Source organism: Mirounga angustirostris, unplaced genomic scaffold, assembly GCF_029215605.1.
Source record: "Mirounga angustirostris isolate CCGP_5_RB_7025 unplaced genomic scaffold, mMirAng1.0.hap1 SCAF_4, whole genome shotgun sequence".
In the NCBI taxonomy this organism is placed as follows: Eukaryota; Metazoa; Chordata; class Mammalia; order Carnivora; family Phocidae; genus Mirounga; species Mirounga angustirostris.
The window spans coordinates 87,269,612-87,295,748 of record NW_026991712.1 but is presented as its reverse complement, the minus strand read 5'-3'; the positions used below and the strand labels follow the sequence as shown (position 1 = coordinate 87,295,748).

General features: G+C 49.7%; 1 protein-coding gene across 1 annotated transcript; it reads right to left on the bottom strand.

Annotated features, from left to right (window-relative positions):
- Positions 1 to 1,093: 1,093 nt before the first annotated feature.
- On the bottom strand, positions 1,094 to 24,983 carry CGN (cingulin). Its single transcript, XM_064588531.1, has 22 exons — positions 24,865 to 24,983; positions 21,252 to 21,418; positions 18,410 to 19,290; positions 17,635 to 17,735; positions 17,411 to 17,480; positions 17,216 to 17,311; positions 14,998 to 15,125; positions 14,217 to 14,349; positions 13,699 to 13,911; positions 13,089 to 13,237; positions 12,746 to 12,878; positions 9,491 to 9,691; positions 8,966 to 9,172; positions 7,905 to 8,162; positions 6,760 to 6,930; positions 5,663 to 5,824; positions 4,577 to 4,666; positions 4,071 to 4,154; positions 3,842 to 3,960; positions 3,438 to 3,546; positions 2,886 to 3,049; positions 1,094 to 2,571 (listed from the first exon to the last, which is right to left on the bottom strand). Exons 3-22 carry the CDS (start codon positions 19,274 to 19,276, stop codon positions 2,433 to 2,435), a joined length of 3,594 nt encoding a protein of 1,197 aa, XP_064444601.1. The 5' UTR covers positions 19,277 to 19,290; positions 21,252 to 21,418; positions 24,865 to 24,983; the 3' UTR covers positions 1,094 to 2,432.
- Positions 24,984 to 26,137: the final 1,154 nt, after the last annotated feature.

The following is a 26,137-nucleotide window of genomic DNA, read 5'->3' as shown; positions in this document are numbered from 1 at the left end:
CGCCCATCTGCGCTCGCTCCGACATAAACATGGGGCTCGGAGGCTACCTGAGGCTGCTTAACCGAAATTTTGTCCAGCGTGTGTGGTTGCGTCTCAGACATTCTTCGTTAATCTTGCTGTTCCCTTTTCAACTCCAAGGTCGTTGTTGGTGAAAGAGAATCACCCTGCCTGCCCCTTAGAGGATGAGTTGGAAAAAAGCTTCTGTACATTCTCCTCTCCGTGTATACAGGTCACCTTTGAGGAACTCAGCATGGTAGAAATGCAGGCACCAGCGGCCAACTCACTCAAACTGGCCTAAGCCAGTCTGACAGGTGCCCTGCCCTGGCAGGAGGCCCAAGCCAAAGTCAAAACCAGCTTGGCTCTGGGTGGGGCTTGTTTTGTAGAAGCTATTATACCAAAGCTGCCCTTACATGGCCGGGAGAGGCGGGACACGTTGCCTTAAAAGGATTTTGTATTCTTGAGAAAGGATGAGCCTCAACTTCTCTAATGGCATCTGCTCCCCAAGCCCAGATTATCATCTTAAGGGCCCACAGGAGAGGATGGCCAAGGATAGAGTCTCTCTCTCCCAGCCCGGTTTTTCTCTACAGGTTGGCTGCTCCACTGGGCTGTATCCACATGGAAAGCAGGCAGGAGGTCTGACCCACTCTTGAGTGGGCAGTGCCCCTGCACCTGGCATTAGGCTCTGATGAACAGCTAACTCCCTCTTCAAGGCAACACAAGAGCAGGAATTTTGCAACCTCCCAGGTAGGGACTGGGTCCCATTCCTGATGGGAATGAATGTCTTTGTACCAGGGAGGTGAATGCTGGGGATATCCCTGTGCCCCAAGGGAGTAAAACCCAGTTCTGTCTCCTTTATCCCTCAGAGGCAGCATTTACTGGCCTTTCTATTCCCAGAAGGTTGTTTAGGAGAGAATGGAGGTGCTATAAACACAGTTTCCCTAGGTTCCATCTAATCGGCTGTAAAGAGCCTCTAAAAAGTGAGGTAAAGAAAACCCCAGCTTCAGCCTCGAAGTTCTCTAGGTAAAATGGTTTCTTCATAAAACAGACCTCCAAATAAGCCATGGAAAAGAATGGGAAGGCAAGGATTTCAGTATAGATATATAATTTTAATATTTAATTTAAAATAAAATCAAGGCTGGGTTGGTTTGGGAGAAAATCTCTAATTTGCAGAATAGAAGATTTAAAAGAAAAAATCATGAAATTACAAGTCATTAGTGAAAACAGCCTTCTTCCTCCCTCAGGCTCCTTACAGAGCCTGCTTAGGAAATAAGAAAGGTAAATCATCTCCCTTACCTCCTCCCTACCAGGGCTTGGCTCTCCCCAAAACCCAAGGGAGAAATAAATCTTCCATTGCCTCTTCCCATTTCTACCAAGAGTCAGCCCTAGGCAGGAAGCCTTGTGTCAGGTCCAAGCTCCTGAGATAATGAGGGTCCCCTGGTTCCCCACTGAGGTTGGGCACATCTGGGTCAGAGAAGCCCCAAGGAAGACCTTTGCTTTTCAAACTCGTGTAGACAGTTATCAGGATTCCCAGATGCAACCCCCTTATAAACACATCCATAGTCACAGAAGGAGAGGAGGAAAGATGGAAACCCTGAGCAGAACCAAGCCCCACCACCTTATCACAGTCCTAGCAAAGTCCATCCCCCAAGGGCTCATCAGCCAAGGAGCTAGTAGCTCTCTATCTAGACTGGGGCAGCAGGGAAAGCTGAGGGCCCTGGTTGGGGAAAGGTTGGTCCTTGGAGAGGAATGAATGTGCAGGTAGAGAAGGCAAGAAGAGCATCCTTACCTCCTCACCCTAAGGCACTGAAAGGAAAGGAAGGTAGGAATGGTGAAGCTAGGAAGGGGAGAAGAGATTCCTTGGATCCCCTGGCTTAGGGAAGACAAAATATATAGGAGTGGAGAGGGGTGGGGGCTACATATGGGTCCCATGACTGTGCAAAGAGGAGCATCCAAGAGCCACCCCAGTGTGCCATTACCCATGTTCCCTTCACCCTGCTCCAGAGTGGGAGGAAAACACGCTGCAGGAGTCAAGGGAGCAAAATCACTAAGGTATTTCCCTGAGCCTGAGGGTTAAGGGCTAAAGAAATAAAGCTTTATATACGTGGCAATGTCTTATCCCTTCCTATCCTGCTCCATCCCCCTCAGCCTATATGCTGACCATCCTATTGCTGTGAGGGAGGATAAGGAGGGTCAGCACTTAAGGGAAGGGCTCAGTTGGCCTAAAATACCCACTCCTCCAGAGGAAAGGGAAAGCCCGTTTACCAGCTTAGTGCCGATGCCCTTTTTATCACCATCGCTCACACCCCTCCAGTCTTAGGGCTGAATAATTGGGTCCCCCCTTCCAGGAATGAGGAATTCAAGGCTTGGCAGGGCAGAATAGGCCTGGCCAGGGCAGGCCGCAAGTGTGGTTTCTGGTCCCTTGTGGACCCAAGCTAACAGGAGCTGGTCTGCAGGTTGCTCTCCGTAAGCAGTGATGCGATGGAAGAAGGGTCGTAGACACTGTCAAATTCCTCATCTGAGCTCAGCCCTTCATGCTGGGTTGACTCAGCAGCTGAGCGGGAGGCTTTGCGCCTGAGAGAAAGGAATACTTGTAAGGGAGGGAGACAGAAAGATTGAGACAACCATGCTTTTCATGCCAAGGACACTCCCATTTGTCCTAAGGCCTCAAGGTACAAGATCCCCCACCAACCTGAGATCTGAGGAGATGGGATATATATAGACAGTGGGCTGAGATACTAAAGAATAACTATACAGGCTTCCAGCCAGGAAGGAGTGACTGCACAGTCCCATCTTAGAGATCCTCCTCCCTATTCAGCTCCAGAGAACCCATTCCCTTCCCGCATGACTATCCTGATTGAGCCAGGGGACAGAAAAGCAGCCCATACCAGGAGTCCTTCTCTAGGGTTTTGATCCGGGCCTGGAGCTGTTCATTGACCTCATGCTGCTCTTCCAGCTCACGCTGGGCCTTCTTCCTCAGGCCATCGAGTCGCTCAATCTCCTCTTCTGCTTCATCCACCTGCCGCTTCAAAGCCTTCACCCTCAGGCTTAGCTGGGCAGGATACCAAGTCCCCACATTAGAAAAGTATCTGCTGCTACCATGGACTGGGACCCTCCCCTGTAGCAATTTTGACAAGGGATCATTGCCCTAGAAAAATGTCGTGACCATGTGCAAGTTCCCTAACTTCACAGGTTTGTTTTGGGGATTAAATGAGTTCATACATGTGTAACACTGAGAAAGAGAACCTAGCACATCACACTCAATGCATGTGCTTACTATGACTGTTTTAATCCAGTGCCTCCAGTCTAGTCTCCATCCTTACACAAGGAGAGTCGAAGCTAGGAAGACCTATGAGATGGGGCCTCCCTTGGCCTTCAAGCAAACACACATATGGTATATGCTTACCATATGGGTGCTTGGCCCCGGCTACCATCCTTACCTGGTCCTTCTGGTCATTGACATGCTGCCGCTCGTCATCAATTTGGATGGACAGCTCTTTAACTCTCCGCTCCAGTTTTCGGTTGGTGGACTGCAGAACAGTCTTCTCCCTAGGAGAGTATGGTAGGGGGGTGTCTGTGGCTGTCGCCATTTCTAAAGGAAACCCTAGTTGGCCCCCTCCACCCTCCATGAACTCCTCTAAGTCACGTCACACTAGGGAGGATCCAGGGGCAGATCCAAAGAACTGGGGAGATAAGAGGTCATTCACATTTCAGAAGTTCTGCAACTCCCTCTGCTCTTTACCAAGAGAGAGGATCCCCCTAAAGATCAGGCCAGGTTGGCCATGTCTGACATGCAAGACAGAGAAAAGCCCAGAGGGAGAGAGGGAGGATGGGCTCACATCACCTCTCTTCAGCCTGCAGCCGCTCCTGCAACTCCCGATTCTGGGATTCAAGCTGAGAGAGGCTGGCACTGGGCTTCTGGAAGCCTTCTAAGCTGGCCAACCGGCTCTTCAAGTCCTTGTTCTGAGAGGGACAGAAAGTCTTCGTGGTCACACTCCACTTCTGATCCCTCCTATGGTCATTCTACCTGCCTCCTGGAGTCTATCCCCAAGACTCCTTACTCCCCTGCTCACCTGTCTCTCCAGGGAGATTTTGTCACACTCCAGGTCCTGTCGAGCAGACCTCTCCTGCATGAGCTCTGTCCTCAGCTGGTCTACCTAGTGGATGAGAGGAGCCAGATTTGGGGAGGGCTAACAATGAACCAGCCAGGTGAACCATGAAGCAGAGTAAAGTGTAGGCTGCTCTCTGAATCCCCACAATTCTCAGGCAACTAAGAAATCACAGCCTATTCAAATGGGAGGAGCCACAGAATTCAAACAGGGCCTCCTCCCTCCATCTCACCAGGAACTAGCATCCCTTCTGAATGGAAGCAACCTGGACTCAGGGCAGAGAGGATCCCAGGCCACCAGGATTCCTTCTCCCACTCAAATCCCTGGCTTCCCTCCACCCGTCCTGAAGCAGAGGAGACCCTGAAGTAGCACCAGCCATGCACAGATTCAGCAGCCAGAATTCTCCAGATTATGAATGATGGGAGGGTGGAGGGGTTTTTGAGAGGGCCAAGGGGTAAGAAAGGGGGTACCTGGTCCCGGCCACGACTCATGCGTTCTGTCAGCAGCTCCACAGTGCTCCTCTCCTCATCTAACTCCACTTCCAGCCGTGAGACTTTTTCCTGTGGCAGAGGAACGAGAGGTTCATTCTGCCCCACATGCTGGACACCAGAATGCTAAACCCCAACCAGGACCCTTCCAAAGCCCAGCCTCCACAGACCTTCCTGTCTCCCATGTCCCATAACCAGCTGGTCTTTGCCCCTGCCCAGAGCCAGCATGGAGCTAGCACCCTCTGCTGACCAGGCGTGGCATTGAGGGGAGAGGTGGTGGCGCCAGCTCTAGTCTTGGCCCTTGGCAGGATGACAAACCCCAGAATCGATTCCTCAGTAGGGCAGCCCTATTTCCCTAATGGGGAAACAGACAGAAACCAAAGTGCCTGAGCCAAAGCTGGGATGGAGAGTCAGAAACCGAAGTGCCAGGGTTCAGACCAAGGAAGTAGCCAGGCAGTCCCATATAGAGGCTAAGGGTATGGGCTCTGGAGCCACGCGGCCTGGGTCTGAAAATCACATCTACCACTTCCTAGCAGAAGGGCCATGGCCAAGTTGCTTAACCTCTCTGTGTGTCTGTTTTCCTCATCTATAAAATGGAGACCCTACCCCACAGGGTTATTCTCAGGACTCAATGAGCCTTGAGTGCCCAGCAAGTGGCATAATATGTGTTTGCTGCTTGCACTGGTATTATCATCACTGCCAAAGAGCAACCTGGAGACCACTGTTCACTCTGAAGGGGCGATGCCGCTGCTCAGCTCCAGCCAACTGCTGCCCTGCAGACAGCTCAGGACAGAGGCTCAGTGTTACCAGATTTTCCAAATGGACAAAAGGAGCCAGAAAGCGGAATATATAAGTAAGTGACATGTATAAATTTCAAACACTGGCAATTAACTCAAAGTCATTTAAAACACTGCACTCAAACAAAACCCATCAGCTGTGGCCTATCAGCTTTCGATACCTAGCACAGAAAAGGGGCTTGGCATGTCCTGGCTCCTTTCCTCCATGGAAGTCCCACCTGTGCCAGGACCTGGACACCCCGCCCCCGCCCCGCCACCCCAACGCCGTCACCTCAAGACCCTTGAGTTGCCGTGTCCTGTCATCCTGGGAGCGCTTTTTGTTCTCCGCCTCTTGTTCCAGCCCCTGCAGTCGCTGGGCCAGCAGCTCTTTGTCCAGCCGGGCGGTGTCCCGGTCAGCCTGAGATGCCTGCAGGGCCTGCCGTAGCCTCTGGGTCTGGGCAGAAGGAAAAATGCAACAGCTTGGAGAAGTAAGGTGGGGGCTGAGGGATGGGAGCAGTCTGCCCCTGTGGGGAGAAATGTTTCATCACTGACATTCTTTAGAATTGCCAGAGCATGGTGGTAATAAAAAGCAGGTCAACTTTTAGTCCCATTTTCTTCTCTTTGAAGATCTAGCTAGCTTTATTCAACAATTCAGGAATCAGGCAGCGTCCTATCTAGCAGGTAGAAAGGAGCTCTTAGTCCATTTTCTTTATTGTTTTAAAATGCCCTACACAAATTAGAATCACTTAAGTCATTTTTAGACAACTGATCCTGGGTCCCCGCCCCAGAGGTTGTGATTTAAGTAATACAGGATCCAGGTTGGGTACTGAGACTTTTTGGGTTTTTTTGGTTTTTTTAAACAAAACAAAAAGGGTTTAATGTAATCAAAAAACACAAAATTGTTACAAATTGTTACTGTAAAAGATTGTGAAGCATTAAAACTAGCTATCGGGCGCCTGGGTGGCTCAGTCGGTTAAGCGACTGCCTTCGGCTCAGGTCATGATCCTGGAGTCCCGGGATCGAGTCCCGCATCGGGCTCCCTGCTCGGCAGGGAGTCTGCTTCTCCCTCTGACCCTCCTCCCTCTCATGCTCTCTCTATCTCATTCTCTCTGTCTCAAATAAATAAAATCTTTAAAAAAAAAAAAAAAAAACTAGCTATCATTTTTAAAAAATAAAAATAAAACCAGCTCTCATATTTAAAGCACCTACTCTGTGTCAGACATGCCTCTGTTCTGATACCACACTTCCACTGACACTGCAGTATTAAGATCTTTTTTTTTAAGATTCTATTTATACTCTCTCTCAAATAAATAAAATCTTAAAAAAAAGAAAAGGAAAAAAGAGGCAATGACCTTAAAACCAAGGACATTTGGCCATTTCTCCTCCTACCTCATCCTGAAGCCGGCTCAGCCCCCCTGAGTTCTTCTCAGCCTCACTGGCCCACTCCTTGGCCTGGCGCTGGGCGTCTGCCACCTCCCGCCGGGCCTTCTCCTTGTAATCCTCCAGCTGGGCCTGAAGCTGCTGCAGGGCCTGCTTAGAATCATTCCCAATCTGCTCCAGCTGAGAGGCAGAGAAAAGAGCCTTTTTAGCACTACACCTCTGTCCCTCCTCCGAGCCCCAGATTCTCCTTATAGCCGAAGCAGCCCTCCCTTGCTCTCCCCTGGGCCTAGGTCTCTCGTATGGCTAGTAGTGGTATACAGATTGCCTGGGTTCAAATCCTGGCTCTACCACTTATTAGCTATGTGACCACAGGCAAGTTACTTACCCTCTCTGGGTCTCAGTTCCCTGTAAAATGGGAAAATAATGGTACCTACCATCCATCACAAGGTTGTTGTGAGAATCACATTAATGATGTAAAGTACTTATAAAAGTGTCTGATAGAAAGTTAACCTTAAATGACCATATTTCAACAAACCCAAGAAGCCAATTATTGTAAGATGTACCACTAAGAAAGAAAAACCTGCCAACTGAACTGTAATCATCAGTTATAAGACATAAGTCAACTTCAGAGATGATGCAATGTGCATTTTAGAACTGATGAAATATTTTTGTTTGCTCTAGCTTTATAAAGTAAGAGATTAGGAGGAGAACCTTATCTAAAAAAATGCAATTTATTTCCTTTTTTCCCTTTCTCCTTGCCCTCCCCCAAATATAAAATTCCACCCACAAAAATTCCTGTGTTTAGGTCTTAAAGACATCTAGGGAGGGATTACAGAACTTTCCTTTCCCTACCCCAAACAGAAAATTCTACTAATGAGGATTCTTATGTTCAGGTCTTACAGATGTCTAAGGGAGAATTCCCTTAGACATTCTCCAAGGACCAAGACCACATGGAATGGGATGTATGGGGGAGGACAAGAACACTGAGGAGCGGGAGGAAGGACATCCCTCTGTAAAGATTTGGCCTTGGCCTCCCCAGCAATGAACTTGAGGAAAGCAAACACCACACACTCTGACCACCCCCCACCCCTTGCCACCAAGCTTCCGTAAGAGCTGGGCCTCTTCCTGAGAGCCCAGGCCACCCCGTGCCCCACCTCCTTGTTGAGCTGGCACACAGTCTTGTCCAGCAAGCGCTTCTGCTCCTCCAGCTCAGCCTTGCCCCGCCGGAGCGCCTCCCGCTGCTTCCCCTCCTCTTCTAAGGCCCGGTTCAGTGCTTGCTGCTCCTGCCCCAAGCGGGCCAGCCCCCGCTGGGCCTCCTCCAGCCGGGCCTCCAGTGCCCGCTTGGCAGCTGCCAGGCTCCCCTCCTCTTCCTGAGCTGCGTTCAGGGCTGCCTCGAGCCGTTGTTTCTCTGCCTGGGAGAGGGAAGACATAAGCCATTTGGAGGGGAATAGATGGGACAGAAGAAGAGTGATTGACAAAAAAGGTGGGCAGTGAAAACAGGCTCAGAGGAATCAAGACACAGAGAACAAGCCCAGGATGGGAATAAGAGACAACAATAGCAGTGCAGGGCGCCTGGGTGGCTCAGTGGTTAAGTGTCTGCCTTCGGCTCAGGTCATGATCCCAGGGTCCTGGGATCGAGTCCCACATCGGGCTCCCTACTCGGCAGGAAGCCTGCTTCTCCCTCTCCCACTCCCCCTGCTTGTGTTCCTGCTTTCACTGTCTCTCTCTCTCTGTCAAATAAATAAATAAAAATCTTTAAAAAATAAAATAAAATAAAATAAAATAAAATAAAATAAAATAAAATAAAAACTCTTGGGGCGCCTGGGTGGCTCAGTCGTTAAGCATCTGCCTTCGGCTCAGGTCATGATCCCAGGGTCCTGGAATCGAGTCCCACATCGGGCTCCCTGCTCTGCGGGAAGCCTGCTTCTCCCTCTCCCACTCCCCCTGCTTGTGTTCCTGCTCTCGCTATCTCTGTCTCTGTCAAATAAATAAATAAAATCTTAAAAAAAAAAATAGCAGTGCAAGGGCCAAGACGTCCACAGCAAAGCACGCTCCAGGAAATAAACCCGAGTTTAACAGTGGATTGGGAAGGCAAATGGAAGCACACTCGGGGCAAAATAAAATGGGCGGCTGAGGATTTAGCTGGGGAGGATTTAGCCAAGATGAGAGGAGGGCGGGCCAGGGGGAAGCCAACGGTGTGGGCAGAAGCACTGACCTCCAGCCGCTGCACCCTGTCCCGGAGCCTTGCCTCCGCCGCTTCCCCACCTTCCGCCAGGCCTCGGGCCTCCTTCAGCTGCTGCTCCAGACCCAGGATGCGCCGTCGGAACTCGTCATTCTCCTCCTGGGTCTCCCGAAGCGTCGTTTCCACTGCTGCCCGCCGCTGCCCCAGCACTGCCACCTCTGCCTCTGCTGCCATCTGAGCCTGCGGCCAGTCCGGGGAGGGGCAGCTCAGACCCTGGGGCTCCAGGTCACCACCACCGCCAGGAAAGCCACACCCAAGAGAGCCCACAAGAACTAGACAGACTTCAACAGTGGTAGTGCCCCTGAGAAGCCCACCCCTACAGAGACGTGGTGGCTATCACCAGGTACAGCCCTGCCTCCCCCCTGCCAAATCCTGCCTACTTTTAACCACACACCTAGGATCAAGGATCTGGTCTGTACATACCCACGGTAGGGAATTTTCCATGCCCTCCAGACCCCTCAGCCTCCACCTCCTAAGCCCTGTGCCCACTCCCCTTGCCTTGGAAGCCTCTTCACAGTCCTGTCTCAGTTGCTGAAGGGTCTTTTGTAGCTGGAGGTTCTGCTGTTCCAACCCCCGGCCCCGATCAGCCTCAACCCTCAGCCGCTTCTCCAACTCCCGCTCCCGGTGGCGCCCAGCCACCTCCTGGCTCTGCTGCTCTTCTCTCAGTTCCTTAAGTTCCTGCTGTGTCTGGCGCAGCTCCTGGAAGGGAGGGGGACAGTGACAGGGCACAGACGCGGCCTGGGATACCAGACTGCGCAGCAACCGAAACTCTCATCCATTGCTGGGGGAATGAAAGATGCTGTGGCTACTTGGGCAAGGGGTCTGACAGTTTTCTCAAATGGTTAACCACAGAGGGGCGCCTGGTGGCTCAGTCATTAGGCGTCTGCCTTCGGCTCGGGTCATAATCCCAGGGTCCTGGGATCGAGCCCCGCATCAGGCTCCCTGCTCCGCGGGAAGCCTGCTTCTCCCTTTCCCACTCCCCCTGCTTGTGTTCCCTCTCTCATTGTGTCTCTCTCTGTCAAATAAATAAATAAAATCTTTAAAAAAAAAAAAAGTTAACTATAGAGTGCCCATATGAATTCCATTCCAAGATATATATTCAAGAGCACTGAGAACATGTTCCCAAAAAACACGTTCACGTGAATGTTCGTAACAAACAGCATTCTTTATGAGAGCTAAAATATAGAAATGACCCAAATGTCCACCCATTGGTAAACAGACAAACAAAATGTGGTACATCCATATAGAATATTATTCAGCCACAAAAAGTAATGAAGTCCTGATAATTGCTACATTGGTAAACCTCAAAAAAAATTATACTAAGTGAAAGAAACCAGACATACATGAGTCCAGTTATATGAAATGTGCAGAATAGGCAAATGCATAGAGACAGAAAGTAGAGTAGTGGTTGTCAAGGGCTGGGGAAAGTGACTGCTAATGGATACGGGGTTCTTTTTTGGGGTGATGAAATTGTTCTCTAATTAGATAGTGATGATGGATGTTTAACTTTGTGTATATACTAAAAACCACAAAGGGACACCTGGGTAACTCAGTCAGTTGGGCGTCTGCGTTCAGCTCAGGTCATGACCTCAGGGTCCTGGGATCGAGTCCCTCATCAGGCTCCTTGCTCAGTGGGAAGCCTGCTTCTCCCTCTGCCTGCCACTCTGCCTGCTTGTGTTCTCTATCAAATAAACAAATAAAATCTTAAAAAAAAAAAACCAACACTAAATTGTACACTTTAAAAGGGTGAATTCTATGGTATGTGAAATAAATCTCCATTAAAAAAAAAAATCACATGAAGTGAGAGTAGGTGAGGGTGTGACTAAAATAGGATTGGCTATTTCAAAAACAAAAGAAAATATGTTGAAAACCAAAACATATTACACAATAAATAGTGGCGCTGCCCTCATTTCTTTTTTAAAACATTTAAGTATTAGGGCACCTGGATGGCTCAATGGGTAGGGCATGCAACTCTTGATCTGGGGGCTGTGAGTTTGAGCCCCACATTGGGTATAAAAATAAAAATATTTTTTAAAAAATTAAAGTATGAGCTCTAGTTCTAGTTCTTTAGCTATTAGCTACTTCTGAAATTCAGAAAGTACCATAATTAGGCTGAAAGGTTATATATTTTGAGTTTTTGATGTAAGACACTAAAAACTAACTACAAAGAAAAAGAACAGCACAGCATGTGGTCTACACTGGATGGGGTCTGTTTTCCTAATGTGTATGTTGTTTGAATGAGTACTTGATAAAATATACTTCATATATGAGATAAATGAAGCACTAGTTATTACTTTTTAGCTTTATCTCATATGATAAATCAACTAAGATTGCCCAGAGGAATGTCCAAGTTTATTATGTCGACTAATATAGCGAACAGACTTCAGACTATCCTTGATATGTTAACTTCATATTAACATAGAAAAATTTAAGAGCACTTTTCATTTCACAATCACTAAAAGTATGTTTGGTCAATGTTTATTACATTTTTCTTCAAAGCTCAGACTTTTATTTATCTGGAAAATCATCACTTAGAGCTATACTTCTTTACTCATTTAATAAATATGATTACCTTGATTACAATTAGACAGTCTTATGGTAAAGGCATGATAAACAAGCACTGATTCATTAATACTTGTTAAATGAGCACCAACTACATATCCAGTGCAGTGAATCAAAGAACTATAAACCTAGAAGGATCCTCAGGAGGCCCTAAGTGCCACTTCCCTATACTAACAAAAATATTTTCTAAGTTTCTAAATCATCCAAAATAATTAGTTGCTTTCTTGTCCTTCATAAACCTATACCAGAAATATGAAGAGATATTTGTATTCGCTTCAATTTGATGACCTCATCATTTATAAAACATCCATGCATGATAAAATCCCTGCGTCTAGATTCTATACTCTAAGCAGCCTTCAAATTGCAATTTGGCTTCCCAAGTAGGTCAGCTGGCCATGCTGATGCAAATATTCCAGTCTGTGTGATGACACTTCACGTTACAAGTTAATAAACTGGCATTCTAACTGTAAATGTTTGTTTAATAGATGTAGTTAATGAGTCCATCATCCTGCCCCACTCCCCACTCTCCCACCCCCTCCTGACAGAGCAACTCTCCCTGTGCAGACCAAATTCCAAGCTTGCAAAAATGACCCTGGAGTCTCACAAATCCATCTAAATGCTACTCCCCCCCGCCGAGGTCTCTTGGGAGGCAGCCAGCAGCCTCTGGCTAGAACCCAACCAGGAGTCCTTTCTGTTAAAAACCTGTATACTTGGGTGCCTGGGTGGCTCAGTCGTTGAGCGTCTGCCTTCGGCTCAGGTCATGATCCCAGGGTCCTGGGATCGAGTCCCACATCGGGCTCCCTGCTCGGCGGGAAGCCTGTTTCTCCCTCTCCCATTCCCCCTGTTTGTGTTACTGCTCTCGCTCTCTCTCTCTCTGTCAAATAAATAAATAAAATCTTTAAAAAAAAAAAACAAAACCTGTATACTCAAGAGCAGCCCAACTGCATCAAAGAGTGTGTGGGGGAGAGAGATGGCTGAGCAGGCAAGGTGGGTCCTGAAAACCAAGTACACAGGGAACCTCATGGGTAGGCGAGGTCAGTGGCCATCACCCCAACCTGCCCTTCCACATCCCAAATCCAAGTACCTTTTTTTTAGTAATCTCTATACCCAGCATGGGGCTCAAACTCACAACCCTGAGATCAATGGTCCCATGCTCCACTGAGCGAGCCAGCCAGGTGCCCCTCCAAGTACCTTCTTGAGTTCCTCCATTTGGTGAGTGTCTGCAGCACCAGCTCGGGCCTCCCCTAATTCCCTTTGCAAGACCTCCATCTTCTCCCCAAGCTCCTCTTCCATCTCCTCCTTCTCCATCCGCAGCTGCAGGAGTCTGAGCCCAGCCAGGTGAATGCAAAGGGAAAGGGAACAAGGTCAGGGCACCTGCCTGGGAGAAGTTAGCAGGACAATGCAAACCACCTCCCCAGAAGCCAACAGACTGGGCACCCACTCTCAGCAGAGTAAAGGGCACAGCATGGGTAGAAAAGCAGCAGGATATAGGAAACATGGATAAGCATTCCTGGGAGAGAGGCAAAGTCCTTACTCCTGCTTGGTGGCTCTAAGCTCCTCCTTGTTCTTCTGGAACATGCTCTGCCAATGCCCTGTCTCCTCTGAGGTCTCCTCCAGCTCCCTCTGCAGCTCCCGCACCAGGGTTGACATCTTCTGCCTCTCCGCCTCTAATGCAGCATGGTCCTAGGGAAGGAGACAGTTGGGGGCCAGGAGGCTCAGAGGGAGAACGCACTTCAGACCAAAGTCTAAGTGTGTGGAAAGGGAGGCTCAGGCCCAGAGGACACCACACCAGCTACACACTGTGAGATCCCAGTGGTGCCTGGTGCGATACTAGCAAAAAGCTCTCCCCAAGTCACAGCACCGCCCCCCCCCCCCCGCCGCCGCTATCATTTACAGGAAGCCTCCCCCATTTATTTCCCCATGGGACTTTGGTCATACACCTTCATGGTGCTCCTGGCCTGCATCCCTTCACTCTGCCCTTGTAGGTTTTCTGGCCAAGGTTTTCATTACATCTCACATGTGTCGTTTAGAGGGAGTTCCAGTTACAACCAAGAAAGTCCCAAAATATCAAGAAACCTCAAGGCGGCTCCTTCTTGGGGGTGGGAGGGTCCCCTCCTCTGGCAGCCCCCGCTCTGGTCACATGCCTGGGTTGCGTCCTGCATACTCCGGCGAAGCTGCTCGGCATCTCGCTGGTACTGTTGCCGGACGTTTTCCACCTCCTGGTCACGGGAGGCCACCTCCTCCTTCAGGGCCCCCTTCAGGGCTGTCAGTTCCCGCTCCCGCAGTCTCAGCTGCTCCTCTATCCGCTGTTTGCCCTCCAAGACCTCTTCCAGAAGCTCCCGGGTCTCTAACAGGTCCTGGGGAAATGAAGATGGAAGTAGAGAGGTGACTCTACTAGGATCTGCCTGCCTATTCATTCATTTAATCAATCAAAAATATTTACTGAGCACCTTGTACCTGTCAGGCTCAGTACCAGGTGCTCTCTGCCCATCATTCTGGGCTCTAACCCCCACCCCACCATTGGATCTGTCTGAAAGCACACTAAGGGGTACCCATAATCAGCTACCTACTGCCCATACTGTGGGGAAACTATAGGTGAACAGATTTGAGGGTGCTCTAGCTGAAAGGAGGCAGAGTCTGTGGGAGCCATCCTGCTCCCTACCTTCCTGAGTGCCTCCTTAGCAGACTCCGGCCCCTGGGCCTGTTTCAGCTTGTCCTGCAGCTCCACCACCTGGGTCTCCAGCCCATGTCGTGCCCTTTCACCCTGATCCACAAGAAGCTTCATGTTCTGGAGCCTAATAATTAATAATAGATAATATCATCAAGCGCTAGGTGTCAAGCAGTTTTCTAAACACTTTACATATATTAATTCATTTAAACCGCCTTCTTTGTTCAAATCTAAATGAGGCCTCCCCTGACCACTTTATTTAATACTGGAACCTGCTCCTCCACCACTCGGCCCTCAATCTTCTTTGACCTACTCTACTTACCACCTTCTCACATGCTACAAATTTACTTACCTAATATGTTCACTATTTATTGTCTGTCTCCCCCCACACCCCTGCCACCACTAGAAACTATGCTTCTGGAGAGCAGTGCTCGTCATATGAATGGTTCACTGCCTGGAACCTAGATCAGTGCCTGCCACACCGTATTCATTGCAAAAACATCTGCTGAATGAACCATCCTGTGAGGTAGGTACTATTATTAACCCATTTTACAGATTTAGATTCTGAACTAGAGAGGCAAATCCAGGTACCCCAACTCAGGCACAATCACCATTACCAACAGAGAAAGTAAAGAGAAAGTTCCTATATTTAAATTATCTCTGTCTGCCCCTTCTAGCTTCTAGAGATTTCTCTCCATCTCTCCCACCCAGGTGGCACCTCCAACTCTGGCCTCCGTCCCCAAGCAGCCCCATATGCACCATCGACTGCACGCACTCTTTGGTACTCTGCTGGGCCTCCCCCTTCTTCCTCTCCAGCAGCTGCTGCAGTCGGCTGCACTCTTCTGTCTTCTCCTCCAGCTGCTGCTCCAGCCCAGCCCAGGATGGCTCTAGCTTCTGCTGCTTCTGGAAAAGGCAGGGCGAGTAAAGCAGGTGGAGAGTAGGCAAAGCCTCCCAGGAGGATCAGGAGTAATGCAAATGTCTAACATTTACTAACTCACTAAATGACAGGCACTGTTACTACGAACCCTGTGTTTATTATCTGGATTTAATTCTTTTTTTTTTTTTTTTAAAGATTTTATTTATTTATTTGAGACAGAGAGAATGAGAGAGAGAGAGCACATGAGAGGGGGGAGGGTCAGAGGCAGAAGCAGGCTCCCTGCCGAGCAGGGAGCCCGATGCGGGACTCAATCCAGGGACTCCAGGATCATGACCTGAGCCGAAGGCAGTCGCTTAACCAACTGAGCCACCCAGGCGCCCTGGATTTAATTCTCTTAACAAGCCTTGGGAATTATGATGGTTTAAAGTATGTCCACTAATTCTCTGACATTCCTTTCAAGAGGTGAAGCTTCTCCCCTTGCGTATGGGCTAGACTTAAGGACTCTCTTCTAACAAACAGAAAAAGGAAGAAGCGATGTGTAGCTTCTGCAACTAGTCCTAAAAAGGCACTGCAGCTTCCTCCTTACCTTCTTCTCTCTTGGATGGTTCACTCTGGGGGAAGGTAGCTGCCATACTGTGCAGACATTCAAGCAGCCCCACGAAGAGGTCCACACAGCAAGGAAGTGAGGCCTCCAGCCAACACCCACTGTCTTCTAATGACTATAGCCCCAGCCAATACCTTGACTGGAAACTCTTACATAACAGACCCGGAACTACCCAGCTAAGCTGCTTCCAGACTCTGGGTCCTCAAGACACCAGGAGATGATTGTTTCAAACTGCTACGTTTTGAGGTAATTTGTTAGACAACCATAGATAAATAATATAGTACAATTATTATCCCCACTTTATAGTTAAGGAAACAGTGGCTTAGAACATATAAAGAACATGCCCAAGGTCAGTTACACAGCCAACGGTTACCAGGATTTGAACTCAGTTTGACTCCACAGCTGACCACTTAACCAGGACACTATTCTGCTTTCCAGGAAATAAGGGGAGTTACAACCCAATACTTACTGAGTACTGAGTACCAACTACACACAAGGCAATACTGTGAGAGGTGAGAGCAGTATTTTTTAAACTTTTTTTAATTTTTTTTTTTTTTTTTTTTTTTTTAAGAGAGAGAGAGAATGCGAGGGTGGGGGAAAGGGCAGGGAGACTCCCAAGCAGGCTCCATGGCCAGCATGGAGTCTGATACGGGGCTCGATCCCACGACTGTGAGATCATGACCTGAGCTGAAATCAAGAATCTGACACTTAACCAACTGAGCCACCCAGGTTTTTTTTAAAGGGAGTAGATAAGACACACAATATTTTTTTTTAAAGGGAGTAGATAAGACTTTCACATAAGGCTGACCTGAATTTTTAAATTCCTTCTCTGTAACTTAGTACCTTGAGCAAGTCACTTAACCTGTCTGATCTTCAGTTTTCTTATCATGAAAGGGTCCACAATACCTACTTTACAGATCACTGTAATTATTACGTATTACCTAGGATGGTACCTATTACAAGAAGTATACTCAATAGGGGTGCCTGGGTGGCTCAGTTGGTTAAGCATCAGACTTCAGCTCATGTCATGATCTTGGGGTCCTGGGATCCAGGCTCTGCACTCAGCATGGAGTCTGCTTGTCCCTCTCCCTCTCTCTCTGCCCCTACCCCCGCTCATGTTCTCTCTCTCTCTCTCTCTCCCTCTCTCAAATAAATATACATAAATATATATATAAAGTACACTCAATAAATGACAGCTACTGGTATTGCCATCATCATAATGCAGTGAAGAGGACTGAGGGAAGTAAGCTGCTCAAGGCATCCACAGCCAGTGAACAGCAAAGCCAGGGTGGGAACTTCCAAAGGAAATGAATTCAAGGTAGTCGGAGCTCTGATGAATGTGCTCTTCTCCCTAAGCTCCAGGGAACCCCAGAAATCCTTGGTGGGACCAGCACACACGCTTGTCTCATATCACAGAACACACGAGTGCTCATTCGATCGCTTGGAAGAGCAACCAAGGCCACAGTTTCTCCCGTGTCCTGTGTGCCTCCTGCACCTCCAGTCTCCCCTCACCTTCACCTCTTCATCCAGCTTTTGCTGAAGCTCCTCCACTTTTCGGGTGAGCTCACTCTGCCCAGCCAGGGCCTTAGCAGACCCAGGAGAAGCCATCTGCCAGAGACAGGGCGGGAAAGAACAGGTCCACACCCAGACCCAGGCCTGAGAGGCCCAACACTGCCCCCCTGCTCCCACCAGGAGGTAGCCACTTACCACCAGAGGCTGCATCTGTTCCAGCACCAAATTGACCTTCCTCCTCACAGAGGTTTCGCTTTCTGAGCTTCTGGAGGATAAAAAGGATAGAAGCAAAGGCTAAGGGAGGGAAGAGGTAGCAGACATGAGAGAAGGAAGAGCTAAGGGCAGGGAAGATGGGGAAGGAAGCTAGAAGGAAAAGAGGGGAGGTGTGTGACTCTGCTGTTGGGAGGGTCCCCACTCACCCCTCCCTCAGGATGCTGTAGATGGTGGCCTTCATATGGTCCACACTGCCTGGTGGGGCTGTCTCCTGCTGGTCTCGGAGAAGGTCTGGAGTTGACTTGAACTGCAAAACATAAACCCAGAGAAACAGAAAGATGAAGCCAGCAGTGTGCTTGATGTTCCGATGGCGCAGAAGTGGCAGGTGGGAGACGAGGCCCTCCAAGCATGCTGAACAAGCCTCTCGTGGGGAAAAGAGGCAACACCGCTGAGGCCTGAGCAGCAGGCCCAGGAGAGGTCCAAGCAGGGTACACCTCTCACTATTGTTGCAAGCCAGATTCTCCTTGACAAGCAGATCTCAACTAGCTGGGAGCTCTGTGGTAAGTTATTTGTTGCTACTGACAGTTAACGTATTAGACTTTGTAAATGAACAGGCTTAAGAAGTCGCTCCCCCACTTACTTACACTCCTGAGTGGGAGACAAAGGTGGGAGTTTTGACAAGAGCACTGGAAGTTGCTCGTATTACCAGGCCTGCCTTACTTATGCTGCAGACCTAGCAAATGCCAGTGACTGAGGCACAGTTCATGGCCAGGCAGTAACACGGGACTCTCATGCTTGTGAAGACTAATTTCACAGTTAGTTTCCATGGAAGTATCTTGTACATGTGAATATCATCTATGAAGAAGATAGGTAAAGTGGAGAACAAAAGTAGAAACCTTCTGCCTTAAGTTATTTGAATCAGCAAGGGGTCCCTGGGCTGGTGGGTCAGGGATTGGAAGCCCCAGAGGAATGAGGTCTGACCTGCAGCATGCCAGGGTCCTGGGCTCTCCCCCGTGGCTCCTCAAAACTCTGAAGGACCCAGTCCTGGGTCTGACGGGAACGGCTAAAGCCACCAAGAGGGCTCTGGCTCTGGGCCGACTGTTTGGAGCTGCCCATGTGGCTGTCATGCTTTGTGCCAGGAGTCCAGTGGTTGGGGGACCGACGCTCCCGTTCCTCAAGGGTATCCCGTGGGAGCCGGTTGTCCAGGCTTTGGCTCCGCTGGCGTTGCTCAGGGGGCAGCGTCCGCATGCGCCGGCCAGTCCGGCCCCGGGCCTGCCCCCCACGGTGACTGTCAAACTTGTTGATGAGTGAGTCCACTGAAGATAGGGGAGCAGTGTCAATGGTGCTCCCAGGGGAAGCTCCTTGGGGGGCCAACTCCAGCAAGCTAGTGCTCCTGATGGTCGGACTCACAGGGGCAGGGCCTGTCAGTGAGGCCTGGGACTGGGATCGGAGTAGCCTTCCATTCCAGTGGGCCCCAGGCTCCTCATCAGACATGCTGCCCTGTGAGCGGGCAGGAAATTCCTTGGCGTGAGAGTAGGAACTCTCCGGGAATTCCGAGTCAGAGCTCAGAGCTCCCGGAGCCCCTCTGTTGTTGGCCCCCTTGATCTGGACTCCAAAGGAGTCACCACCTTGCTCCCCACTGTTGAGCACTACAAAGGGCTGTCCAGCGATGCCCTGCACACGCACAGCGACCCCATAGGTATTGGCTCTTGCATCCTTAGCTGGACGTCGCCCACCACGACGTAGGGTGCCCATCTCTGTATCACCCACTGGCTCTGTAATGAAGCGAATCTGGACTCCATGGTCTACAGGGCCCCGGGGCTCAGCCATGGTGGATGCCTGCTCCATGAATGGGAGGGTTCCTAGAAAATTAAGAAAACAGTTAAAGCTGAGAGACTGGGAGTAGAAACCCAGAAACCTCCACCTGTCTGGCTTTTGTGTGGCTTGTTACCTTGTCGTTCCTTCTACATAGAATAGTGGTTCTCATATTTTATCTGAGCAGAAGTACCTCAAGGGCCTATGAAAACACAGACTATTGGACCCTGTCCCCAGAGCTTCTGATTCAGTAGGTCTGAATTTGCATTTCTTTTTTTTTTTTTTTTAAAGATTTTATTTATTTATTTGAGAGAGAGAGAATGAGAGACAGAGAGCATGAGAGGGAGGAGGGTCAGAGGGAGAAGCAGACTCCCTGCCGAGCAGGGAGCCTGATGCGGGACTCGATCCTGCGACTCCAGGATCATGACCTGAGCTGAAGGCAGTCACTTAACCAACTGAGCCACCCAGGCACCCCTGAATTTGCATTTCTAACAAATTTCCAGGAGATATTGATGCTGCTGGTCCAGATTCCAGATTTTGAAACCCACTGACTTAGAAGAATCCATTTCCTCTAATACAGTCCTAGGGAGCTTGGCTTTGTGGAGAGTTTAATGATTTTGCTTGATCTTCGCACGTATGCCCATAGCATGGTGTGCCTCCTCCAACTCCAATGAAGGCAGAACCCAAACCCCACCTTATAGATACCTCTATCCCAATGGAGAAAAGGGGCCCTCTACTCCCAGAGCTCATTTTAAAATACAGAAGACACCCCCTCAAGGTATGCCATCCCATTTCTGGGAGGATAGCAGTGATGCCTCTGGGTTGGAGGACCTGGGGGCTAAGGACAGAGATGGGAGAGTAACTAGCTTTCTACTGTCTGTTTTAAATTTGGAACCATGTAGATGTATTGTTTATTCAAAAAAAGATTTAAATAACATTTAAGAATGTCAGTCCAAAGGGCCCTAGGATAGGCAGACTTGTCCCACATGAGGGCCAGAGCCAGGACCACCCATAGGCCAACTCCTCCAGTCCACATCAACCCAAGATTAGAGTCGGCAAATGGAGTATATTTCAGGTGTGCTCTGGCTCCAGGAATTGGGGAGGGCAGGTTCTCCTTGAAGCAAATAAAAACTCCAGCTTACCAGCCCTGCGACTAATCTCCACCACAGCCTAGCACTTAACTGGAGGAGTATATCAAGACCCGGACAGACACACAAACATACCCAGCTCGATTTCCCAGTGGAGCTCTTGGCCAAGGAAAGTTGGCAAGGCCCCCTTCAGGGACTGTAGACAAGCTAGGAAACCCAGGAAATGGGGGTGAGAGGGGAAGGGAGTGGCCTAGCTGCAGGTGAGAAAGGGCTTGGTGGGAAGAACATTCCTAGCATTCCCAGCCCTTCCCCTCCAGAGAAAGGAATAGCGAGGGAGGAGCCCTTATTGGCAATGGTTCTTCTCCTTTTTGGTTCTGAGACTCCATTGAGAGAATGATTAAAGTAATGCACCCCACCCAAGAAACAGTCCACCCAAACTTTTACCACAGAATCTCAAGAGGTTCATGGACACCTCCAAGCCCACCCTGAACTAAAGGACCCCTGTCCTCCCACCATTCCAGCATTGGGGAGGACTTTAGCCAACCTCAGATACTCCAAAGAAAAGGATATTTAGTTGACAGGGTCCTTTGTTAGAATTCAAGTAAGAGATAGGACCAGGAAAGAAGCTACAAGGCAAAGGTTCTCCAAACCTCATCCAGTAAAAAAGGAACTTAGCCCTGCTGTTCATTGGATGTATATAACCTTGAGCAAATCCCAACTTTTCTGAGCCTCAGTTTCCCCATCAGTAAAATCAGTATAACGATAATACCTCATGAGGTAATACTTGTGAGAATTAGAAAATAATAATTACATGTATACAGCTGTAAAAATTTTATCATGTTCTACACTTCAGATTCTTGCATGTAATTTACTTAGGTTCCATTTTTTTTTTTTAATAAAAAGAGGGAAAATAAGGGCACCTGGGTCGCTCAGTCAGTTAAGCGTCTGACTCCTGGATTCGGCTCAGGTTGTGATCTCATGGTTGTTGGGATCGAGTCTCACGTTGGGTTCTGCACTCAGCACGGTGTCTGCTTCAGATTCTCTCCCCGTCTCCCCCCACTCACTTTCTCTCTCTCTCAAATAAAATCTTAAAAAAAAGAAAAGAGGGAAAATGACAAAACATGAAACATAGCTAGCAGCATGTATGCCTGTCACAAAGCTGACAACAAATGTTACTCTGCATACATGTGTTCCTCCTAACAGGACCTTCCTGGCTTCATGTGCTTCACAGACGGATGTCACTTCCTCAGAGGCTTTCCCAACCACCTCCTCCCACAAACTAGATCAGAACCATGTTATATGTTCTACAGTTGTCCTTCAATGAATTTACCTCAGTTTATGATTTTCTTAAACAGTTTATAAGTAATCTCTACACCCAATGTGGGACTCAAATTTACAACCCCGAGATCAAGAGTCACATGCTGTACCGACTGAGCCAGCCAGACAACTCTGTTTATTTTTATATATTTATCAGTGATGATTTGTTTCCTGTCTGTCTCCCCCACTAGATTATAAACTCCTGGACGGCAAAGAACATAGCTCTCAGCTGATTACGGTGGCCCCAGGGCCTGGTGACATGGTATGCATCAATAAATATTTGTTAAAGGTTGTATCCTGAACCAAGGCAGACTTGCACAGCAGTGGGGAGATTTACCCAATGACCCCCTCACAGCCATTTCTCATTTGCCCCAGTAACAAGACCTCTCCCTGCCCCATTCAGTCATAATTTTGGAACCAGATGTGCCTAGACTGCCAGCTCTCAGAAGTCACATGATTTATTCATAATGCAGCTCTACTCTGTCAGTACCTCTACTGATCTTCCAGATCCAGGTCAAGGAGCTCCCAGACTAGGCCCAGCAGAGCGCACAGTCCCTCACCCACGCAAGCGCACCAAGTTGTTCAGAGTCAGTGCTGAACGTGCCCCCAGGTCCCAATGACTCCCTAACTTCAATGGACTGTTAGTCCTGGGAACAGGCGGGTCAGGGACCAGGGGGGTTGAAGTGATCTTTGGGGTGGGTCAGAAAGCAGAGCTCTAAATGATTCAACATGGAAAACCCGAAACCTACCCGCCTTCAGTTACGAGGACAGCGGGGCGTGGCCAGGGGAGCCAGGCAGCTCCAAGGTCTTGTGTAAGCCCCAGAGGCAGGTAAACAGCGATCCAGTGCCAGGAAACATGGAGTAGAGAGGCTTCGCTCTCACAGCCTGCCCCTGCTTTTCCCTCCTCTGGCATGTGCCCAGGGCACTCCTCACCAACTGTACTCTGGGAAGAGCTCAGGCCACAGGTAATTCAACTTCATCTGTCTGCCTCTGCCATTCCAGCCTGTAAGGAAAGGGAGGATACGCTGCCCCTGCACCAGACAGCCACTTCTCCCTGAGTTACTCATTAGCCTGCCCTGCCCCAATTCCGTCACCTCTGGCCCAGCCATAAGCATCTGGCTTCCAACTAGGAGTGACGGTGTCTGGACTTCTGGCAGGAAGTGGGGGTGGGGTGGTTTGGGGTGTGCAGAGGAAGAACTGATATATACAGGGCCAGGCAACATGCTAGATGCTCCGTAATTGGCAGATTTAGAAAATGGAAGAATGAGAGGTATAGAGATTAAACTCCCCTCAGAGGTAACAAGGGAAGTAAATGGTCAAAATAGAAAAGGACACCTCAGTGACCTTGATCAATTGGTTATCTTCTCAGAAAGAGTTACAAAGACAAGAAGGTTCCCCATGGATCAAAAAGAACCACCCCAAGTGGACTCCTGGCCCAGTCCACTGAAAAAGCAGAAACCTGAGAGCCATGCTAGAGCAGCTTGGCTAGTGGAGGAAAAAACACAATGACAAACTGGGCCCTGCAAACTGGATGGACTGGTTTGAGAGGCAAGGGGAAGGGGAGGGCCACGGACACTCCACTGGCAGCTCATAAAGCAGACCAGAGAAACTCCACACCACAAAGGAGGCAGAGGGCAAAACCATGGGCAAGGGCTGTCCAGCCTAGAGCCAAAGCTCTGAAGGAGTAGGCAGAAGGTGGAGAGGGAACAGGGAGGAACAGATGCACAAAGAACCTGATGAGTGACAGGCCAGTATGTGACAGGAAGACTTTGTATCCCCCGCCCCTCCCTCTCAAGTTCCCCAAGTTACATTCCTCATCCCACACTTGCCTTGGCCAACTCCTGGGCCTTAGTTCTCCCCTCCCCAGCATGAAGAGAAGCAACCCTACCTTCTCCTCACCTCCCACAGGGCTGATAGCATGCAGGTCAGCCTGGGGAAAGAAGAAAGGACTCTAGGAAGCCAGAATCCTCTTAGGGTCAGGCAAATCTCTGGATTAGCAGTCCCCTAGGGCCAGCCCCCCACTCCCAAATATCAAGGAGGAAAGAGGAGGTGCAGAGGCACCCGTAGGCAGCCTATGAACAACATAGCGGTTGCTAATTATTTCCCAATTACAACAACTTTCCTCAGGCAGGGCATCAAAGGGGCCAAGCTAAGACTGGCTCTGGTTCCCTTACCTGCCTAAGGCAAGGAAATCTGCCTCGGAAGTCTTGTCTGGGCCCCAATGTGCAGCTCTCATCCAGCCTGGAGACCTAGAAGTGCCAATTCCCCTAGTCTTGTGGTCTCCTAAGGAGTCCTGCCTATTTCCCACACCACTGGTGCCTCCTGCCAGTCTGACAGCCATCATGGTCCCAGAGTCAGGGATGCCTTGTGGGGTTTCAAGGAGTAATGGGGATCTTCTGGGAGGCATCAAGGAAATTGGTTAGGCTCCCAAAGCGCATCCAATGACTCCATCTAGAACCACAGAAGAAAGTATGCGTGCGTGGGGAGAGGGTTTGACATTAGCCCCAGTCAGAGGCCTCATTAAAAAGTATTTCTACATATTTTGTAGGCCTAGGGATCTACGCTTCTTCCTATCCCTCTCTCGAAGAGCACTCTCTGAAGAGGAAGAAGGAAAAATTCTCCCAGGCATAAAAGCAAAGGCGACAGAAACTGAAGGCTTAAGTAGTTTCACACCTAGCAAAGAGATGGGGGTGCCTTCTTGTTCTGCCCCTCAGTGTCTTCACCTGTAGGTGAATAGTCAGAGCAAGACTCCACACCTCAGAGACATCTCAAAGCCGGAAAGGAGGTGTCAGCGCCAGCTCAGAACGGCAGCCAGGGGGAAAACCTCAGGGAAACAGCACCTCTGGATGCCTTCCCCTTACGTCTCTGACCCCTTGTCCAACTGAGACTAACTACTTCCCCCTAACACCTCGGTCTCCAAGAGAAACTCTGCCCCTGGGACCGGCGTCTGACCTCCAGAGATAACCTGGCCCTGAAATGCTTTCACGTCCTGAGAGTAGCCTTAGCCTCACCTGGCACGTTCCCAGGCACCTGCCTCTGGTACCTCAGAGTAGGAGCCAGCTCTTAATCAGTACTCCCACCCCAGCTTCACCTCCTCTCCTCCCCTCTCCAATGCAGCACCTGTACCCCGGAGGAGGATATCTTGGATCGCCTCGCCCCTTGCCCCTGAGGCCCGCTTGCCTTTCAGGTGCTCTTGCCCCCTCCGCATTCACTCACCCCAGCCGGGCTCGGCGCTCCGGGCTCGGGCTCGGCGTTCCCGGGCTCGGGTTCGGGCTCGCGCTCCAGCAGAGCTGCACCAGCCGCACCAGCCGCTCCCGGGCCCTCCCCCTCCGTTCCTCGGCGCTCCCTCCCCCCCCCCACACCAACCTGTTACTCCCCTCCGGAGCTCCACCCCCATTGGCCGTCACCACCCGCCCCGCCTTACCCTTCCTCTGGTTGGTCCGTTTCCCCCGAGGGGCGGGGCCGTTCGCCGCAGGGAATTGGACCGGGGGTCGCGGGCCAGGGTTGGGGGGCTGGGTCACGTGGGCCGGCGGGCGGTGGAGCGCCGCGGGCGGGGCGGCAAGGGGCAACCGGAGGCCATTTTGGGGGCGTAATGGTTGGCCGTGTGTGGTCGCCCCCGCCCGGGCCCAGGAGCTGCCAGCCAGGGCATCTTCTCGCCCTTGCTGGAAAGCAGTCCTCTGTCTCCGCGGTTCTCGACGGGAATCTCTGTCTAGACCGCTTTCTGCCCTTCACCTATCTCCACATAAATCAGATTGCTTTGATGTCCTTTTGCAGAGGGTATCTCCCTGGTCCTCAAAACGCCAGAGCTCCGCGACTTTAGCTCGTGTCGCTTCTCCCCAGCCTGAGCCGCAGCCCCTATCTTCTGGCCTCCACAAATCATTTTCCAGCCTGGTACCTTTTTCTCTGTAGTATTTTATCATTTTCCAAATTACATAATTCAATTTTTGAATCATATTTATTGTTTGTCTCTCATCCAACGTTAAGCTCCACCGCGGAAAGAATCTCTTGTTGTGTTCGCTGCTATCCCAAACGCCTGCTACAGGGACTGGCACACATTAGGCGCTTAATTTGTTGAATGAATGGGAATTGGGTAAAAGTCCATGTAAGTTTACATCGAAGGGGAAGGTAAGTTTATAATGAATAGGAATGACCCTCACTCTAAACAAAAGGGGACTCAACCTCAGATTGTGAATCCACTTTAGAGTTTAGCCTTTCAAGAGATGGAGGCATTGATCCCAGGCCCCAGAAGAGTAAAGTCAGGTCAGGGGTGCTCAGCAAACTATAGGCCCCTGCTAAACGCTAGCTCTGGTTAAACAGCATTAAAGTTGGCTTCCTCGATTTTAACCGCTGAGATATGTAAAAAGGAGATTAGTTTACGTTGCTGGGCTCTGGATACTGCTCTCAACAAATATTAAAAAAAAAAACACACAAATATTTATTGTGTACCTATTTAGGGTTGAAGTGGAATCTTAAATGCAGCCGACAGTCT

Excerpts from the sequence above, each read along its gene's own strand:
- CGN (XM_064588531.1), bottom strand. The coding sequence starts at position 19,276 with ATGGAGCAGGCATCCACCATGGCTGAGCCCCGGGGCCCTGTAGACCAT. Across the intron at positions 9,692-12,745 it reads AAATGGAGGAACTCAAGAAG|GAGCTGCGCCAGACACAGCA; the intron begins GTACTTGGAGGG and ends CCTCCCTTCCAG. Across the intron at positions 9,173-9,490 it reads ACTGTGAAGAGGCTTCCAAG|GCTCAGATGGCAGCAGAGGC; the intron begins GCAAGGGGAGTG and ends GACTGGCCGCAG.